We start from the raw sequence: 17,165 nt of genomic DNA, 5'->3' as shown, positions 1-17,165 counted from the left end.
GTAAAGTGTTACATTTCAGTGCACTTTTGACACATAAAATAACCCTTATGCCTAGATGCAGTGCATGCACGCCATAGGGGGCAGAATGATGCACAGAGCAGGCAATAGCATACAGTGAGAGGGAAATACTCCTCTGGGCAGAGCCTTCTCTCTGTAAATTTTAAAGAACTGGTATCAACAGGTCTTGCAGGCAGCTGGACTATCAAGCCAAACCTAACAACCCACTGCTCATATGTTAAAGTTGACTCAATGTTTTTCATAAAATGTTTTATTAGAGCAGATGCAGCTTTTTGTCACTTAAATGTCTAAGTAGTGCTAGAATTTCTGTTTTACTTTTTTGTATTTGTCTGCAGGCTGACGGGGCCTGTGAACATATATTCACAGTAAATGAAGCGAAGAACGGAGGAATCTATGGAATACTTAATCTGAAACCCTTGCACAAAGACTTGCTTCAAATGGAATTATATGAACATATGTACTACACCAATTGCAAGGTACCATGGTATTCCCAGATACAGATACATTCATTGCTAAGATTTCCATTAACACTGGTGTACAAGAGGGATTCCATGGGCACTTGTTTGATATTGCTTGGTTGAAGCTCTAGTTGTTTTAGCAGTTTGCCATTTATACTGGTAAAAGATGACATAATGCGTTGACAAAGCTTAGAGGCAGACTTGTCCCCTAGTAAACTTCAACCACTTCATTTTTTACTACAAGCCTACTTTACTTTATTCCCCACTGTTACAAGTCATGTGAAGTATAAACTCCCCAAAAAATATGCTGCCAAATTCGCAAACGTACACCTATTTCTATTAATAAACACTTAGGCCCAGATAGCCAAGACAGTAGTTGCAATAGTATAAAATATGCTGGATGAGAGTTTGGCTTGATTTGGTAATTAAATCCAGGTTGAAATTCATATAGTAGGATATTTATGTATGGTCAGAGTTACAACAGTCAATACTTATGGACTGTCTGTGCCAAAGATGATTTTGGAGTTTATTTTCATATGGAATCAATCAATCAATCAATCATAGCATTTGTAAAGCGCACTACTTACCCGTGAGGGTCTCAAGGCGCTGGGCGGTGGGTAAAGCTGCTACTGCTCGAAAAGCTAGGTCTTGAGGAGTCTTCTGAAGGTCAGTAGGTCCTGGGTCTGCCGTAGGAGGATGGGGAGGGTGTTCCAGGTCTTGGCGGCGGGGTGGGAGAACGATCTGTCGCCGGAGGTCACTCTACGGATGCGGGGGACTGTGGCGAGGGCGAGGTCGGCGGAGCAGAGCTGGCAGGTGGGGGTGTAGAAGCTGAGTCGTCTGTTGAGGTACGCTGGTCCGGTGTTGTGGAGTGCCTCGTGTGCCTTGTGTGCGTGGGTGAATCCAGATGAATACATTGATAGTATAACCTACAGAGCAAGAACTGTGTTGTGAAACTTTTTCACACCCCCAACGTTTGACATTTTCTTTGTCACTGGCTACCATTCTGTGCTGAAATGTCTCCCCTTCATTTTGTTGTCATAGGCACTCTTTTATTTACCCATCACTCCTAGTTCTGCTCCTTTCTTCTTATCTTTACTGCATGGCACATTTAGCAGATGAAAATGTTTAAATCTGACTATTGGCCCAAATATCCCAAAGAGGCTCATTAGTCCGGAAGACATGATCAACTTGTCCTCCGAGCACGGCAGTGTTTTTCCCGCGCATCATGGATGCAGTGTTCCTATACATGGGGACAACCTTATAGTAATGTGGCACTGGTAGCCCCAGTTAGCAGAGGAAAACATTATTAAAACTAATAAAAAAATCTATCAGTTGCTACTGAACTGCTCTATATTGTGGAAAACTGCGTGTTCGACTGTTGTTTTGTACTGCTGTTCATTATTAAAATAAAAACAAATTAAAGAAAAAAAAAACCTAATTAAAAATAATGCAAAACTGTTATCAAATGGGTTTTATAGTCCAACAAGTGTTATTTTATTTTTTAGGTCACTGCTGCTTGCTGGGCCTCGGTGACGCACCCGGATTCTCACTTGTTGTATCCTTTTCATGCTGCAGTTCGTATCAGCACAGTGCTGAAAGGGAGAGGCGCATCAGTTGTAAACCTGTAAGGTATATCAATTTTTGAAGAGCCATCCTGAGAATACGCTTTCTTATCATAAATAAGTTTCATTGTTCCAGTTTCCTTCACTTGTACTCCTCATGTCTACATAGTGCTTAAAGTAGTTGGTAGTGTGCTCCTAGCAAATGGTGTAAAACAATTCTTTGGGTTTAACTGTGGTATAGTACGATATAAAACTCGCAAATCAGATTCTGGATTATGAACTCTCTGATGTGCTTTGTATTATCCGAGTGGGCCTGGTCATTTGGACATTCTGAATCATTCCAACAGAGTTACTGATCTCAATGTGGCCCCTTATAAATGGCTGTGATAACTAAGCATTACTGTTTGCAAATGCTGCCTTGCGGAAGGCATTTTTTGAGCTTCTTTCTTCACCTGGACTGTTTTCCTTGACTACCGTCCTCAGATTGTGCCTCATGGGCAATGCAAAAACGCCTGGTTCTGTCAGTTTGCTTCCAGCTTCTATTTTCATCAGTCCTAGCCTTGGTACAGGTTTTATGCATAAATGTGTTTGAACTTATTACCAATTATTATATATCTTCTAAGGTTTTATGCACTAACCTATAGTCCATGTCACACTCTTGTTAATATGTCATGGCCAAGTATATGGGGGGGGGGAAGCATTGCGTGACTTTTTATTATGAAAAACCCCTCTGTCAAGGTTTGAGGAGCGGCTGGTCTATAACGTGATGCTTTCTTTTTCTCATTTAGGAGATCAGCCTGTAATGCGCTACAATGCCAGAATTACAGATGCCTGGTCTTGTGCTTGGTGCCCAACCTCTCATGCTGAGAACTGCTTCAGTACAGGTTAGCTTCTATATACGTCTACGCTACTAACATCATTCAGCAACACACCTACACTCATATACCAACACCCCCACCATCATAAACCAATACACCTAATTGCATATGTCCACACAGCCACCAGCACATCCACCATCGTCATAAGCCTGTACAATTAACATCATCGGCCAGCACCCCCACTATCATACAGCAACTCAAACACAATTCTATTGCCCATCAAAACATTGTATACCAACACACCCAGCATCGTACGTTAACACCCAACCCTCATATTTCCACACGAACAACTAATGTACCAACACCCACCATCATACACCAACACAACAAATATTGTATGTCTTCACAACCAAGATCGTGTGTCCACACAGTCACATTTTACCCCAGCCCAGTCCAGATCATAGCCCAATAAACAAAGTAGGTAAACACAGCTAACGTCATACAGCAACCGTCAGAAGCCAATGCAAAGTAGCAAAATAGTACCAAAAGAAACAATTTAAACACCTAAAAAAGACTATAGTTGAAAAGTTGAGGTTGATTAATAGATTGAGAGTAGCTAGGCCACACAAACTAAAAAGAAATTAAATGAAAATGTTATGGTAGTACCTTGACATAGTCTCCTGCACTAGCTGCACATAGTTACCTTTTTATAGGTATATATCTTTAAAAGCCAGACATGTGCATGAACTAGGTCCATGCTACATATATACATGTACATACATACTGGTTGTTTAGCATGGCTTTTTAACATCGTTCTCATTGTCTGGTTTGCATCACTGCACAAGTGTCTTTGGGCTGAAGTACTATTCAATTTTAATTTTATTTAAATGTGATTTTGGAACTCCTTGGAGATCCACATATTACAAAATAACAGCCAAAATATAATAAAATGAGTCCACATATAATCGACTTTTTCTAGCAAAAAATGTACAGATTATCATACCGTTCATCTAATACAATTCTAAAAAACATTTGAAAAAGTTAAAAATTCTGTTACAGAAAATTTCGTTTGGGGGACTGAAGATAGCATCTATCAGAGATCTTGCGGATAAAATACCAAACTGAATACATACAGGCTTTACCCACAGACGACGGAGGGCCATTAATGCTGGACAGACTAGCAGGACATGTATAGAGTCTTGAACTGAGATATTGCAAAGGTTACATATATTATATATACCATGCCATTTGGCCAACAACTTATTCAGTGGAAGGAGATCCTGCCTAAGAAGCAGCCAAAAACGGCGCAAACCGTGGGGTATATTCCAGGAGGCGTAAGGTTGTATTTGTTTAAACAAATAGGAATCAACAGCTTGAGTGGCCCCCTTCTTTTGTACAATCAAGTTACGATCCCTTTCGTAGCTTAGCTTTCATGTGGCTTGTTTTAATGTAAATTTTAATTGTTGCATAGAAAGGTCTAAAAGAGTGGCTTCCTCTAAGTCCAAGAGTGTAATGGCCTTCCTATAATTCTTTATAAGAATCGAATGCTCTTTTAGTGGGCCCATCAACTCTTTTGTGATTAGGGATCTTAGTGTGGCTGGCTTTCCTTTGACCAAACAGATAACCCAGCGAATGACTCCTGCCAGACCCTGTGCCCAGCTACTTCTTAGACCGAATTCTAAACGAAGGGCTGCTGCACTGCAACTATTATTAACTGAAGTCAAGCTTCTCAAGAGGGAACCCTCGATAATGTCCAAAAAAACCCATTCGACTAAGTCGATGAGTTCTAAGCCGTAAAGCAAAGTTGGGGGGACTTTTGCCCGGAAAGCCTCCAGCAAATAACCAAAGTGTCTTTTACCGGTTGATTTGTATAATGCTCTTAACCCATTTCCCTGCGACTTTGCCTTGCGGGAACTATTTTCTATATGGGATTTGTTGCTCAAGTTGCTATTTACAACCTTACCCAAAAATACGTATGATTTTACTCTTTCTAGTTTTTGGCCTCCCAGCTCCCAGCTAATGTGTTCCAACTTCAGTTTTTTTCGCCCCTCCATACACATTACCTTGCTTTTGGAAATGTTTATTTTCAGGAAATGGTTTTCGGAGAATGCGTATAATGAATGCAGACGATTGTTAAGGCCTTTTGGAGTAAGGTCTAGGATTAATATATCGTCCGCATACATTAAACAAGAGATATATCTGTCTCCCAGACGTGGGGCAATTCCTTCGCATGCAGATATGATAAGGGGGAGATCACTAACGTAAAGGGAAAACAAAAGAGGAGCTAAAAGACAGCCCTGTTTAAGGCCATTTGCCGATGGAATAAGCTGGGATAAGCCCCTTTCACCCCCAATAGCACTCTGCACCACGTGTTATCGTGCAAATCTTGTACCAAGCATAAGAGTCTATGAGGCATTCCCAGGGCATGTAGCTTTCTCCACAGTACTTGTCGGTCGACCTTATCAAAGGCCGTGGAGAAATCTATGAATGCCGCATAGACTCTCCCCTTTCTGGCTCCAATATATTTATCGGTTATTACCTGGAGGGCTGTTAAGTTGTCCATGGTACTGTGGTTTTTCCTGAAACCTGCCTGCTCGAGAGGAAGAATATTTAAATGCTCCACCCAATCATTTATTCGTTTGAGCAGACATCTTGTAAAAACTTTGCCGATTGCATCCAACAGTGCAATCTGGCGGTAATTCTGAGGGGATAAACGATCTCCCTTTTTAAACAATGGTACCAGGATACTTCCCTTCCAAGAGGGTAAAACCTTACCTCTAGATAAACAAATATTGAAAATTGGACAGAGTAGCATACTCCATTTAGCCCTGTTCTGTTTTAGTACATTAATGGGCAATTCATCCGGGCCCATAGCCCCGGAGTGCCTCATTTCTCCAATAGCTAAGTCTATGTCCTTTTATGTAAATGGCTCTAAAGACAAGCTCATTTCGTTTGGCCGTACTTGCGAGGTCACCGTATTATTGCTTGCATAAAGATTAGAGACAAAATCCCTCCATATTTGTTCCTCAATAGGGATGGGTAAAGGGCTTGTTCTCAGTCCGCACCCCTCACCTATAAGGGACCAAAATTGCCTCATTTCCCCGTTAATAGCAGCTTCTCTTATTTTTACCCAGATAGCATCCTCTTTTTCTTTGCGTAATGTGGTTAATAGCCTTCTCCGTTTCCTTTTTAACATTGTTATTTTTTGTGCTATAACAACAGATCTATTTAAATATTGGGCCCTTACTAATTTATTAATTTCTATGTTAAGCAGTCTCAGTGGGCTAGTAAATATTCCAAAGGACTTTTTCCTATTGAGCTTTTTTGCCCCTGTTATCACTGACTTCAAGAACAGAGAGAAATTTTCAATTTCAGAGCCATACCAGGAAGGAAGCTCAGATATTGCTACATCGAGCATTTCTTCCAAATTTCGACACGCCCTTGCGTTCCAGTAGCACCTTCCTGATTTGGAACCGAAATTTGTTTGATCACTATTCAGAGACCACTGATCACATTTAGATGGCTTTACATTCATCGAGATGGAGAGGATTCTGTGATCACTTAACGGTGTATCAATAATATCGAGATCCTTCAATAACTCAAATGATTGGGACCCCATTATTACGTAATCAAGAATCGATTCCCCTTGGTAGGATTTATGCGTGAACTTAGCCGGGGAATCCGAGGGAAGTCTCCCATTTGCAATAATCCCATCCATTTCTGCCAACTCATTTAGTAAACGTTTGCCACGTTTATTTGTTTTTATATTTTCAGGAAACGCTGCCCGAGGAATATGGAGAGTTTCTTCTCTAAGTTTATCACAGAATAAGTTTATGCTTGAGTTGGAGATCTTGCAATTCAGGTCCCCGACTAAAATTATAGCCGCCGTTGGATCTTTCTCCCTGATACTCTGGCTATGCAAGAAAACCTTTTTTAAGATTGCATTAAAACCAGCTTCCGGTGGTATATAGACATTTATCAGAACCAGACGATTGCCAGTTTTAGGATTGCCAGACTCAAATAAGGTTACTACTTGGAAGAATTTACTCGGATCCATATAGTGCACATAGTTCCAATTTATTCGGTTTGATAAGAGGCAAGCTATCCCCCCGCTGGCATGTCCTTTTTTATTCGGGGTGGCGCTACCTTCCAATACATAATAATCTTTCCCTATTTGAATTTTATCGGTACACCATGTCTCCTGGAGGCATATTATATTTGCCTCCAGGGACAAAAGGAATGCCGTTTTCTCCGGACTGTTTTTTAAACCGGCTGCATTCCAGGATATTATAAATAATTCTTTGCTAAAGATGCGAATTAGATAGTTGTTTATTTAGGGATCTTTCTGCAAGAACTCTGGGAAGCCAATTCCATTGAACATTTTCCTCTCCGATATCAGATTGATAAGATGGCAAGGTAGGGTTAGCATAGGATACTAAACGAGAATCCTTAGACTTGCATATTTTTAACTCTGTAAGCTCACCCACCTTATTTATACTACCTGTTGCTGCTTGCAACAGAGAAAAGGGGGGCTTCTGGCGAGTTTGGGATTTAAGGATATTGTTTTGTCTAGTATGCCCCAACACCGGGATTACATCTATTCCTCTGCTCTGCAGATCTTCTGAGCGTTGCAGAATTAGATTGGCTACTAACTTGGAGTGGAACTTCACCCTAGTTATCATCCCCACTTCTGATTTTAATAATTGTACCCTATCTAGATCGGCTGATTGTATTAGTTTCAAGTTAGCAGATTCTTGAAAATATTTAAGCAAGAGGGATCTGTTCAGAATGCATTCAGCATCAAAAAGGGGAGAAAATTCTACCCATACGGTATCTATGCTTTTCTCCTTAGACTCTATTAACGGGACACCTCTTGCAACTACTCCCAAGAAAGGTGTTGCTAGGGGGTTAAGTATTGGAGCTACTTGGCCGGAGGGGTTTTGCTCCTGTCCTGAAAATGTTGGATTTTTTGACCCAATTATATCCCTATTGATGGTAACTTGTTGGAAGAGGATATTTGTGTCAATTGTTGATGATGGGGAGGGGGGGGGAAGTAGATAATTATGCTGGAGTAGCCAGGGGCGGAGGCACAATATTTTCTTTAATGATCTTATTTTCAGGGTTATTATCCTTTTCAGCTACCACCTGAGTTTGATATACCTCATTGTGTAAGGGGGAATTAAGATGTTTTCTAAAGAGGATTTTCCTCCGCCTATTTTTTTCTATCCGTCTCAATAGTTTCCTCTTATTATTTCCATTCTTTTTTATTATCACTGACTTCCCTTTATTACCATTCCCTACCGGAGTGGCATCCACCTCTCTATCTCCTTCTCCCTGTTGCTTCTTAAAAATAGGGAAAAGGTCATTCCCAGTTTTTGGAGGGAGTTCCCCACCAAATTTAATTTCTGAATCATTAACTAAAGAACAATTTAGGGTGGGGGATGGCTGGGTAGCACTTGTTTTTACATCCTCATATACTCTATTTGGAACATTATTAACTACAGATAATTGATCTTTTATTCCTACCTCATCTGATACTACAGAGGAGGAGGACTGCTTCTTTTGGACTGCATCCTTCTCTTTTTGAGTGCCCAATAAAACTTTCAAAATTTGGGTCACTGTATCAAGTACACAGTCGGATCCCCCCACAAATGTTTCCAATAATTGTAAAATGGACGACAATAAGTGTTCTAATATATGGAGGGAATCAGAAATGGGTTTGTCTGTCCCCTGACATTGTAGTGCATTTATCCCAATCAGATTCAAATTGGGGCTTATGGAAAAATTTGAGTGTGAGGACTTGGAAGGGGTACTACTGTAAAGATGCAAGCCAGCATGGGTCGATGTTACCGGGGTTTTTAAGTCCATCTCGGCTTTGACCAGGTCATTCTCTATGTACCTTTGACATAGGTCTTTGTCAAGGACCATTGGAGACAGACCATTGTTGAAAGAATCTTTTGTTGGCGATATATTTACTGTATGATGGGCCTCTTCGTGTGAAGTTTTCTCTATATGCAAGTTATCTTGTTCTATGTCTTTCTTTGTTTTTATGACTACTTCTGGTACCAGTTCAATAATATTTTTCATTGTAGAGAATAGGGAAGGAGAAAAACCACACTCAGAGGACAAAGGTGCTACTTTTGTTGCTACTGAACTATTATCCACAATTACCTTTTTATTTTCAGGCATCTCTCTCGAAGTATTGGGTAATATGTCTGAATGGATAGCTCCAGAGTCCTTAATATCCTCCGACATATTGTCCGCCACTATAGCTTTATTCTTACCCCTTTCCCAAAGATTAAAAAGCTGGCAAGTGCTTTTCAAATTAGTGGCTTGGCTGAGCTTATTTCGGAGGGGATTCGATCTGGTTTTTGAGCCTGATCTTCCTACCAGTATTCTCCCAGACCTTAATTTCTTTGTCATCATCACAAACAAACAATGAGAAACGATAAAAAGTGTAGGGGAAATTACTATTTAGTGCATCTAGGCTGAAATACTTGGCAGTTTTCTCTAAGGTATAAATTTAATGAACTAATCCTAGGCCTGATAATCTATGTCTACAGAACCTCTCAGATTGTTGTAAACATTCTAAAACATTTCTCAGATGGGGCGAGGAGGTCACAAGACAGGTGGGGGTACTCTGGCCGAACAATATGCGGATAGACAGATGTTAGGGGACTGGCCTAGCCTAGCCTTCTCGTGCCTCTGAGGGCCTCAGAGGGCCCGCCCTTGTCCCGGGCTTCTCCCGGGCGCTTCCCGCGCGCTCCCGCGCAGCGGAGCAGTGACCCGTTTGATATAGATTGGGTGTAGAGGGGGGCGTGGCCTACAGGGAGAGCGTCACCAGGTGGATAGGGTGAAGGAAACAGCAGGGACTCTTGGAAGTTGGAGTCCTGCAGTATTCTCGCTCGCAGCCCTGTCTACCAAAAGCCCTCAGTGCGATGTGTCCAGGATTCAGCAAACCACAGCACCGTGAAGCGGGACCCGGGAAGCGGGTCCGGCGAAAGGTAGCGCCTTACAAAGCGCTAGCTGTGAGCCTCAAGACGCTTCCTCAGTCCTCCAGCGTCCGGATCAAACTCCAGCACAGCAAGTAGGAGTGGAAAGGTAACCGCCGAGGTTCAAAGTCCAGAATCTTTTCACTGATTGCAAGGGGGCGTGGCCTACAGGGAGAGCGTCACCAGGTGGATTGGGTGAAGGAAACAGCAGGGACTCTTGGAAGTTGGAGTCCTGCAGTATTCTCGCTCGCAGCCCTGTCTACCAAAAGCCCTCAGTGCGATGTGTCCAGGATTCAGCAAACCACAGCACTGTGAAGCGGGACCCGGGAAGCGGGTCCGGCGAAAGGTAGCGCCTTACAAAGCGCTAGCTGTGAGCCTCAAGACGCTTCCTCAGTCCTCCAGCGTCAGGATCAAACTCCAGCACAGCAAGTAGGAGTGGAAAGGTAACCGCCGAGGTTCAAAGTCCAGAATCTTTTCACTGATTGTAAGGGGGCGTGGCCTACAGGGAGAGCGTCACCAGGTGGATTGGGTGAAGGAAACAGCAGGGACTCTTGGAAGTTGGAGTCCTGCAGTATTCTCGCTCGCAGCCCTGTCTACCAAAAGCCCTCAGTGCGATGTGTCCAGGATTCAGCAAACCACAGCACCGTGAAGCGGGACCCGGGAAGCGGGTCCGGCGAAAGGTAGCGCCTTACAGAGCGCTAGCTGTGAGCCTCAAGACGCTTCCTCAGTCCTCCAGCGTCAGGATCAAACTCCAGCACAGCAAGTAGGAGTGGAAAGGTAACCGCCGAGGTTCAAAGTCCAGAATCTTTTCACTGATTGCAAGGGGGCGTGGCCTACAGGGAGAGCGTCACCAGGTGGATTGGGTGAAGGAAACAGCAGGGACTCTTGGAAGTTGGAGTCCTGCAGTATTCTCGCTCGCAGCCCTGTCTACCAAAAGCCCTCAGTGCGATGTGTCCAGGATTCAGCAAACCACAGCACCGTGAAGCGGGACCCGGGAAGCGGGTCCGGCGAAAGGTAGCACCTTACAAAGCGCTAGCTGTGAGCCTCAAGACGCTTCCTCAGTCCTCCAGCGTCAGGATCAAACTCCAGCACAGCAAGTAGGAGTGGAAAGGTACTATTTCTAAAGCAGTTGAAATTGTCCTTCTCAGTTAAATAACTTCCTACCTTTCTACTTTCCGTTCTCCTTACCTTTTGGCTCCGGTTCCCTCAAAAGTTATTTCCTATTGAAGCGGATGGGGGTAGGTAATAGAAGGAGACACGCTGTGCTGAAAAGAAATGCTATGCAACGAAACAGGTTGATACTCAATTAGAATGTTAGAACTGACAAAACAACTGTTTGTTTCCTTCTAGTGTCTCTAGTTTCGGCCTATATATTCGGGTATTAATCAATAAAAAGCTTGAAGTAAAGAATGAAAAGGAAGTTTTGTTTTTCCCCAAAGACAGATTTTTTTTTTTTTTGGAGCAGTGTTAATATCCAGTGCATACCGAACTCTGGTTGGTCCCTGATCTGTGAAGAGGCATCGATCGCCCTTTAGCACTTTCACTATGGCCCTTTGGGTGTGGGGCAACAGCTTGGGGAGCTGTCTAAAATGGGCAGCAAACTGCAGATGTTTAAACTGTAAGGGGCCGATTCACAGAACTAACTTAAGACAAAATCCTAAACTTACTACTTTTGATATTCACAGAAGTTAGGATTTTGTCTTAAGACAAACTTAAGACAGACTTAAGACAAACGAAGACAAAATCCTAACTTAAGTCTGTCTTAAGTCTGTCTTAAGTTTGTCTTAAGTTTGTCTTAAGACAAACTTAAGACACAATCCTAACTTCTGTGAATACCAAAAGTAGTAAGTTTAGGATTTTGTCGTAAGTTAGTTCTGTGAATTGGGCCCTAAGTTTTAATGCATTGTCTTGGAAATGACAATCTCATGAGCTGATGCTCACTTTTGTTTGAAGCCTGTCGAAAGGTATTTTTGCAAACAACGTCAGTCATTAACAAGTTCTTGCTCTTAAAAGGAAGTCTTAATAAAATTAAATGTTTTTTTGTGAAATCTGACACACTGTGGCCAGGCTGTATATGTTCTTCCGCCTGGACTATTGCAGTGCCTTCCGGTCTGTTCTGCTGTGTCCATTGACTAAGGAGGGTCTCAATGGTGAACTTTCTTGTCTCTGGTAAGACAGGCATAGGGCACAGCTTACTGTTAGGATGGCCTCTCATCATCTTGGAAGAAGCGAGCTAGCCCAGGCTTGTAACATTTATATCAGGGTGTCCTTTGTAGGGCCAGGAGTGCTAGATACATGCCATATCTTGTGGAGATTAACATCAGAAAGATTTATATATGTTGAATCTCAATTTATATGGTCAGTGGGCAGCCTAAAAATATGGTGTGGAGTGACCTTCCTGGTCTGCCGCTGGACACCCCTGTGTTTGATGTACCAAACAACCAGTTGCTGAATCCCAGTTTTAACAGACCGAACAATATGTCTTTACAAAAATGGGTGGCATATAATTAAATAATCTTTTTGGTTCCTGTTCGAGCTGACTGGGGGAACACATGAAATGTATTTACTGATAGATATGTACAAATGTTTTAACTGTACCTTGATGTTCATGTGGCCAACACATTAATTTCAGGTTTGGCCCGTCAAGTCCTTCTAACCAATTTGGATACTGGCCAGCGGCGGACCTTTGGAGCCAAGAGTGATGTGCTTGTACAGCAGTTTGCTACCCAGGTGAGAAGGACAGAGTCCTAAATAACAGAGATCAACTCTTTACTCTATTTGTTACTCTCACATCCTGGTTTTGTCTCTTGCTCAACTTGAAGGTATGCTTACGTCATAATGGTGAGACTGCAAGGTCCTTCTGCAGCTGTTTAGTGCAGAGCTTTCTGATGCAAGTATTGTGTGCACATGAAAAAACTGTATGCAGCAAGGCACTATCTCTGTGTTTAGTTCCCTTTTGTTCGAGGCATATGAGCTGCAGATTATACACTGAGCATAGATCGCCATCTGGTGTTGGGCCCGGATGTTTGCAGTTTGTTTTTCTTCTTGGACAGTCTTTGGAAGTCACGAGTTCGGTGACTCCTACTACGGTCCGTATTGCGCATGGGCTTCGGCTCCATCCTCAGATTGTTTTTTTCCGCCATCGGGCTCGGATGTGATACTTCGTGCTCCGGCTTCGAACCCTTCCAGTTCGACCTTCGACGAAAAATCCTCGTCCATCGAGATTCTTCAGACGAAAATCGGCCTCTTCATCTCTCTCTTCGGCACTTCCTCGATTCCAGGCAGCGGCCTTCGGGCCTATCTCGACTCCGGTCTCGGCCGATGGAAAGGACTCCCTTCAAGAAGTGCCCAAAATGTGGGTCTAAATTTCCCCACACCGATCTCCATCAGGTGTGCAACCTCTGCCTCTCTCCCGAACACGAGGCCCGAGACTGCCCCGCCTGCAAGTCTTTTCGATTGAAAAAGACTATTCGGGATCGACGAGCTCGATGCACCATGGCGCACTCATCGACCTCGGCTCCACCTGACATCTTCGGAGAAGACACCGGAGCTTCGGGACAGCAGCACACCGAACAGGAGGACGACGTCGTCAGCGCTTCCGAGGCCGATGACTCCGACGTGGAGGAGATCACACCGGCGCAGAGGGTCGTGAGTACTCTACCCCCCTCCCCCTCCCGCTCCCGCGCCCATACCGAAAGAGACTCCGGTTACCCCTTCGCCTCCGGGCCTAGGGAAAACCAAGCATACCGCTTCCATCACCCCACCTTCGGGCCCGGTGAAAAAGCATCACAAGTCTCCTGGCGGCTCGGGCTCGAGCCAGCCTCCTAGCGGCGCCGAAAAACACCCTTCGGCACCGAAGAAAACAAGCTCCGTTCCGAAGCCATCGGTGTCGAAACCTGGCCTCTCGGTGCCGACCAAACATAAGTCCCTCGGCACCGACGCTTCCGTGTCGAAGCCTGCCTCGGCGCTGAACAAAAAATCGGAGGCCCCGAGAAAGCATGGCGCGGATAAACCAACGAAGCCCTCGGTTCCGAAAACATCGGCACCGGTAGAGGACTCGGTGCCGGAGGAGCTTTTCACGCCAGATCCTCTTCAAAAGACTTTAACAAAGGATCCAAAGACTGGACATTTAACTTTGTCTTCCAAGAAAAGACATTTAGACAAGCCAGCTCCTCCTCCACCACCAAAACGGAAGGACTCTGCCACTTCCCCATTCAGAGTACCCTCCCCACCACCTCCACCTCCTCCACTCCCTCCATCTCCGCCCCCACCTTCTCCACCCTTGCCTCATCGCTCTCCAACCCCGTCTCCAGACCCCGATGACCAAGGGGATCCATTCTATGATCCAACAGATGCCCCGCAGGACCCCACTCCTCCGGGAACACCTGACCCATGGGAGGATTATCACAATACAGATGTCCCAGATGTGCCTCAGGATGATCTTTATCCATCCAGGCCATCTCCACCAGAGGACTCCCTGGGATTCCACCACCTCTTACAACGGGCGGCACATTATCATGGGGTGGAGTTACACAGTGATCCAGTTGAGGAAGACTTCCTACTTGACACGTTTGACATAGCAGACAAATCTACCCATGCTTAAAGGGGTGACCAAACATGCGACAGAGGTTTTCAAAGACTCCGTCAGAGCTAGGGTCTTAAACCCCAGAATAGAAAAGAAATACAAGGCAGCCCCCACAGATCCTGCCTATATTAAAGGACCTGCGCCCCTAGACTCATTAGTGGTATCCACAGCTAGGAAGCGCTCCAATTCTCAGTCATCTGGTGACGCCCCACCACCCGATAAGGAGTCCAAGCTCTTAGACGCGTCAGGCAAACGCACTGCCTCGCAAGCTGCCAATATGTGGCGCATCGCCAACACGCAAGCACTGCTGGCGCGGTACGACAGAGCACACTATGATGAGCTGGAGGCTCTTATGCAACACCTCCCAGAGAAATATAAAAATAAGGCTAATGAACTGATACAAGAGGGAAAGATTATTACCAACACCTCTATTACATGTGCACTTGACGCAGCAGACACAGCTTCCAGGGCTATAAACACCAGCGTTCTGCTCCGCCGCCACGCCTGGCTCAGGATCTCAGGCTTTAAACCAGAGGTCCAAGCGTCTATACTAAACCACCCTTTTGACTAACAACACTTATTTGGCCCAAAAGTAGACGAAGCCCTGGAAAAAATGAAGAAGGATACAGATACGGCGAAGTCTATGGGAGCACTACAATCACACACCCCAAGACGCTCCTTTCGCCGTTCCTCCTTTCGAGGCTCTGGCAGAGGTTACTCTTCCGATAACGCCTCCACGTCCTATAAGTCCCCTCCTCAAAATACCTTCACAAAGGACTATCAAAGAGGTGGATATCGAGGAAACCATAATAAAGGCAGGGGCAAAACCAACACCGCCCGTTCTGCCACACCGCCCACACAATGACTTTCCCCCGTTCCCCCCCAGACCATTCCACTCCGGTCGGGGGCAGACTACAAGACTTCCTTCAAACCTGGGAGACCATAACATCAGACAAATGGGTGACCCAAATTATTCGGTCAGGGTACTGTCTCGAACTAACTTCTACCCCCCCAAATATTCCACCCAGACACCGTGTGATGTCACAAGAACATACCACACTTCTGAAACAAGAGGTACTCTCCCTCCTGCAAAAACAAGCTATAGAGCAGGTCCCCGTCAATCAGCAAAATTTAGGGGTCTACTCTCTGTACTTTCTAATACCAAAGAAAGACGAGACCCTACGACCCATCCTAGACCTCCGACCTCTAAATGCATATATCCATTCAGACCATTTTCACATGGTAACTCTCCAACAAGTTCTCCCACTCCTCTGTCAGGGCGACTTTCTCACTACACTGGACTTGAAAGACGCAAACTTTCATATTCCAATACACCCTGCTCACAGAAAGTACCTCCGATTTGTGGTGGACGGCCAACATTATCAGTTCAAGGTTCTCCCCTTCGCGGTCACAACCGCACCACGGGTGTTTACCAAATGCCTGGCAGTAGTGGCGGCACACCTCAGAAGACAGAACATTCACGTCTTCCCCTATCTGGACGACTGGCTCATAAAAGCCGCGTCCTACCACCAGTGTGTGCAGCATACAAACACTACCATTCAACTACTCCACCAGCTAGGCTTCACGGTGAACCACCAAAAGTCCCACTTGATACCGTCTCACACAAAACAATACCTCGGTGCCACTATAGACACCTCAAGAGCCCTAGCCTATCCCAACTCAGCCAGAATCGCAAGCATACAAGCCTTGCGCCAAAGATTCCTTCTTCAGCACTCTCTCCCAGCAAGAGTGTTCATGAAACTAATGGGGATTAGAACATTGGAACATTGGCAGCTCCATTGAAGACAATGGAGCGCTCCGGGCTAATACTGGCCGGTATAAGCCCGGAGCTCCAACATTCCAATGATTGTCTTTGTTCACAGCTCTGGCTGTGAACAAAGACTTCAGGGAGCCTGAGGGGATTTCAATCCCCTCGCGCTCCCTGAAGGGCTTTGTTTTGGTAGAACATTCTGCCCTCTAGTGGCAGAATGTTCTAATAGCCTTATAACCCTTCGTAGCAGGGCTATACCGCTGTTAATGGCCCGCTGCTGTTGTTAAAGTCCCTCGCCTTCGGCTCGGGCCTTTAACGCTGCAGCGGGCCATTAACAGCCGGTATAGCCCGCTACGGCGGGCTATAAGGCTATATGATGGCATCTTGCATCTTCATAGTGCCTCATGCAAGACTTCACATGCGTCCACTCCAAGAGTGCCTAGCACGCCAGTGGAACCAGGCCCAGGGACAGCTGACGGATCTGGTGTTGGTGGACGGCCGCACCCATCGATCTCTGCAGTGGTGGAATACCACAAACCTTTCCAAAGGGCGACCGTTCCTGGACCCGGTTCCTCAGGTGATTCTAACAACAGACACATCGCTCTCCGGCTGGGGAGCGCACCTATTACACCTCACAGTGCAAGGTGTATGGACGCCACAACAGAGGTTACTCCACATCAACCATCTGGAGTTATTGGCGATCTTTCTAGCCCTGAAATCGTTTCAGAAACAAATCTCAGCCAAGGCAGTCCTCATTCGCACAGACAATATTACTGCAATGTATTATATTCAAAAACAGGGGGGGGACACAGCTCTTGCGCTTAGCACAGAGCATATGGAGATGGGCAATCCCACAAAAAATCTTTCTCCTGGCACAACACGTCCCAGGTATACAAAACACCATGGCAGATCTGCTCAGCAGACAAACGCAGCAAATGCACGAATGGGAACTGCATCCACA

General features: G+C 45.0%; 1 protein-coding gene across 6 annotated transcripts in view; it reads left to right on the top strand.

The window, feature by feature from the left end:
- The window catches only part of DCAF4 (DDB1 and CUL4 associated factor 4), a 291,122-nt gene that overhangs the window by 161,232 nt on the left and 112,725 nt on the right, over positions 1-17,165 (top strand). For all 6 annotated transcript variants that reach the window (XM_085627274.1, XM_085627275.1, XM_085627273.1 and 3 more), the window contains 5 exons: positions 354-494; positions 1,982-2,031; positions 2,522-2,601; positions 2,827-2,922; positions 12,481-12,578. In XM_085627274.1, coding sequence (XP_085483400.1) covers positions 354-494; positions 1,982-2,031; positions 2,522-2,601; positions 2,827-2,922; positions 12,481-12,578 — 465 coding nt within the window. The remainder of the gene's footprint in view (positions 1-353; positions 495-1,981; positions 2,032-2,521; positions 2,602-2,826; positions 2,923-12,480; positions 12,579-17,165) is intronic.

This window comes from Triturus cristatus, chromosome 9, assembly GCF_964204655.1.
Source record: "Triturus cristatus chromosome 9, aTriCri1.1, whole genome shotgun sequence".
Classification (NCBI taxonomy): domain Eukaryota; kingdom Metazoa; phylum Chordata; class Amphibia; order Caudata; family Salamandridae; genus Triturus; species Triturus cristatus.
The sequence above is the reverse complement of the archived record's forward strand: the minus strand, read 5'-3'. Positions and strand labels throughout refer to the sequence as shown.